This window comes from Mus pahari, chromosome 20, assembly GCF_900095145.1.
Source record: "Mus pahari chromosome 20, PAHARI_EIJ_v1.1, whole genome shotgun sequence".
Classification (NCBI taxonomy): Eukaryota; Metazoa; Chordata; class Mammalia; order Rodentia; family Muridae; genus Mus; species Mus pahari.
In genome coordinates, this window is record NC_034609.1 from 28,875,267 (window position 1) to 28,879,372 (window position 4,106).

Here is a 4,106-nt window from a genome sequence, read left to right on the forward strand (position 1 = left end):
ACCATCCGTAACAAGATCTGATGCCCTCTTCTGGAGTGTCTGAGGACAGCTACAGTGTACTTACATATAATAAATAAATAAATCTTAAAAAAAAAAAAAAAAAAAAAAAAAAAGAAAGAAATGTAATTTAAAGACCATAAAGGACTTTTCTCTTTCTAGCTCCTCACCCCGCAAAAGCTTTCACTCCTACAGACTCTTTTTCTGCTTTCTGTGAATTGAGTCTAAGACTTCCTAGGTGCTGCCAAGGGCTCTGAGCTACGTTCCTCAGTGAGTTCCTAATGGACTTCTAGTCTTCACACTTCTAAACCCTGCAAGATTTCTTTAATGCAATTTCCATCTAAATTTATCTTTGTTTTGATTTCCTTCTTTAGCCCAGGCATCCGATCCCTTCTGAGATCATTTCCTCAAGCTTATAATACATCCTTTGGTGTGGCCTGTTGGTGATGAATTCTGTCTTGTTTGTTGGTTTAATGCTTGCGTTTCACCATTATTCTTGAAGAGGGATTTGGGTGAGGGTAGGGTTCTATATCGCTGGATGCTTCTTTCAGAATGGTGCCTTATTCCACCGGATCACCAGTGTCTATTATTCATGAACTGAACTCATTAGTTATGAAAAATATAACTATGGTTTAATGCACTCTTATTCTTCTGGAACTCTTAATTAAACAAATATATCAGAGTTTGTTCTCTCTCCCTGACCCCAAAAGTGGTGGTTTCAGGACAAAATCTCACTGTGTAAACCTGGCTGTCCTGGAACTCACTATGTAGATCAGACTGGCCTCTAACTCACAGAGATCCTCCTGCCTCTGCCTCTGTGCTGGGAGTAGATGTGTGTTCCACTGTGCCCATCTTCTTTATTTAGCTCTTGTTCTTTTAATATTTTTCATCTTTTTTGTTTGTTTGTTTGATTAACACTTTGAATAATCCTTCTGGTCCACTTTCCTTTGTTGTTGTTGTTGACTGAGTTTTGTTCTGTTTTGGTTTTTGAGACAGGGTTTCTCTGTGTAGTCCTGGCTGTCCTGGAACTCACTCTGTAGTCAAGCCTGGTCTGGAACTCAGAGATCCACCTGCCTCTGCCTCCTCTGCATTAAAGGTGTGCACCACCATCTCACACAAAAAGTCCACCTTTCATCTTATTAACATTTTCCCCACTATTAAAGCTGTGGGCTAAAATCTTTGGGGGGGGCGGGGTTTCGAGACAGGGTTTCTCTTTGTAGTCCCAGCTGTCCTGAAACTCACTCTGTAGACCAGGCTGGCCTCAAACTCAGAAATCCGCTGCCTCTGCCTCCCAAGTGCTGGGATTAAAGGCGTGCACCACCACTGCCCGACTTAAATTCTTAATTCTAAATATTTTTCTTCTTTGTTTAATATGTTTGATTTGGTCTGGGTCACTTTTTCTAAAGAAAATATAAGCTTTTTCTTAATATTTCCATAAACAGAATAAACATAGGTGTCTGATAGCTATATGGCATGGCATATATTATTTATAACATCAGACTTTTGTAGGTCTATTTTTTTTCTACTGGTTTTCATTCATGTTAATACTTTGGTTTTTGTTTGATTGGACTGTTTGCTTACTCTTATATTTGAATAATTATATGAACATTATTATTAGTCTTATATGTGTTTGTCTTTTCCAGAACAAATTTTCATTTGCTTCTGCCGAGTACCTAGAACACTATCAATCTGGGGCTGATAACTCCAGCACAAGTCATTATCAGAGATGCCTTATTTCCAGCTTATCTTTACCCTTAACACTGACTGCATCCTACCCACATTTTCTTATTATGGTGTTTAATAGTGCCTTGTGTAAAACATTGCCAGTCTGTAGGTTCTTAGGACCATCATGGTTAGAGGAGTTAGTGTGACCAACTCAGAAACAGCATATCTATTCCTAAGGCAGCCCTTCAAGCATAAGAATCTCTGAACACATTAAGGAACACAGAGCCTGCTCCTTTCTCTGGTGTCCTTCTCGCTCAACTGTGAGACATATTACACAGCAAATAGAGCTCAGAGAATTTCTTTAGAATTGGGTTAGCACCTCGGCCGGGATTTTCATACATTTTGCATTCCCTGCTGTTTATGTGTGTTTGTCTTTTCCAGAACAAATTTTCATTTGCTTCTCCCCAGTACCTAGAATACTGTCAGTCTGAGGCAGCTTTAACCCCAGTTCAAGTCTTAGGTCTCAGTTCCCAGTGAGTGAACTAAAACCTCTTGGTGGAGTTTTAAGGGTGAACGAAGGCAAAGACTCTATAAAATCATAGACCAACTATTGTCTATAAACTGAATACACAAAGCCATGACTCTTGTCGTGGGGAGGCCCACCCACTTTTTATATGAAATTACTATCTAGAAGCCATTCGTGGTGACACACATCAGTAATAGCAGCACTTGGGAAACGGAGGGTGGGGGAGGGTTGTGAATTCAAGGCCAGTCTGGGATACACAGGCAGATCTTGTCTCAAAGGACAAAAAAGCAAAATACAGTACATAGACACCTTTGAAATTATAGTTTTAAGAGACCATACGTAGGGTACTCTGTTAATATGACATTTGTCACCAGAATAATACATATTGCTTGTCATTTACAAAGCATTCCCCTATGTCCTGTTGTCATTGTCCCTGTGGAAGGCGTTCAATGGCAACTAGAATTAGAACCACCTCTTCTAGTACTCTCTCCTGGTCTAGTGAACAGAGAAGCTTGCCTGGACCAAGATAAGCTCTCATCGTCTTTTGTTTTGTTTCTCCCTTGGTGAGGATTAGAACTCAGGCTCTACCTGCCTCCTCAGAGCACAGTCCGATCTCCAGAGAGGATGACAAGCGATGGATACCGAGTGTCTTTTCTAGACACTAAGTCTTCAGGTTCTTCTCCAGAAAAGGACTTGATACCAAAACCTGATGCCTATCCAGGCACCCATGATGCCTCCTTGGGTAAACGCCTGGATGTGGGTGATGCTAACCAGACCCTTCCCCATCAGTTACCTTCTGAGGTTTGTCTGGACCACTATGGTAATCAATATTCTCAAACTCTCTGCCTGCACGGAAGTCTTGTCAAAAGGGCTCAGAAGGGCAAGAACTACCGAGAACATAGCATAAAGCCGTCACACGACAAAAAGGCCACCTCACCCCATCCCCGTGGAGACTTACTAACATCCCTGTCAAACCCCGACTCCGGCACGGCAAGGCTGCTGAGGCTTAGCTCAGGTAATAGCTTCCTGTCGGTTTGCAAGGCTTTTTAAACTCATCAAGTTTGGAGTTAGGATTTCTTGAATTGCATCTGTATTTCTTAAATTGTATGTTAGGGTCATGAGTGGTTCGTGGAACATCCAGAAATCTGGAGGGTATGGGCGTGACATGATAGATGAGTTAGAGAAAAATGGAGAAATGTGAGTCTCACAAGTGCACATTATTTTAGTTAAGCAGCATCCCACCACTTACTGCCAGCTGCATCTAGTTCTCTTTGGTGGCCATCATGAACCTCTGTCCTCTACATAGGTGACCACATGTGGATGCACATATGTATACACATGTATGGGGGAGGGGGCAAGACAACAAGAACTTCTCCAGGTGATGAATTGAGAATGGAATAGGAAAATTCATTCTCCAAAAATGGTAGTTTCAGGGTAAGTTATAAAGAGTAGTCTTCAGCTATTAATTTATTTTTTTAAAAAAAAGCTTATTGAATAGCCAGATGCTATTCTAGTTCTGAGGTAAAGTGAGAGCAAATTCAAATTCTGTGTATATTTGATCATAAGTTTTAAATCTCTGCTTTTATTCTAACAAGATGAGATCGTAGGAACTGGAGAGATGGCTCCATGGTTAAGAGCACTGACTGCTCTTCCAGAGGTTCTGAATTCAATTCCCAGCAAACACATGGTGGCTCACAATTATCTGTAATGGGATCTGATGCCCTCTCCTGGTGTGTCTGAAGACAGCTACAGTGTACTTACATATAATAAATAAATCTTTAAAAAAAGAGAGAGAGGGCATGAGAGGGAATAAAGTGTGGGAGAAAGACTCAGTGATTCCAGGGTTTCAACCTAAACCACTGGAAGAATGGAATATATATATATATATATATATATATATATATATATATATATATAT

The 4,106-nt window shown here is 40.5% G+C and overlaps 1 protein-coding gene across 1 annotated transcript in view; it reads left to right on the forward strand.

The window, feature by feature from the left end:
• Positions 1-4,106, forward strand: part of Lrrc36 (leucine rich repeat containing 36) — a 53,950-nt gene that overhangs the window by 36,374 nt on the left and 13,470 nt on the right. Inside the window, exon 8 of the mRNA XM_021220220.1 lies at positions 2,757-3,203. Coding sequence (XP_021075879.1) covers positions 2,757-3,203 — 447 coding nt within the window. The remainder of the gene's footprint in view (positions 1-2,756; positions 3,204-4,106) is intronic.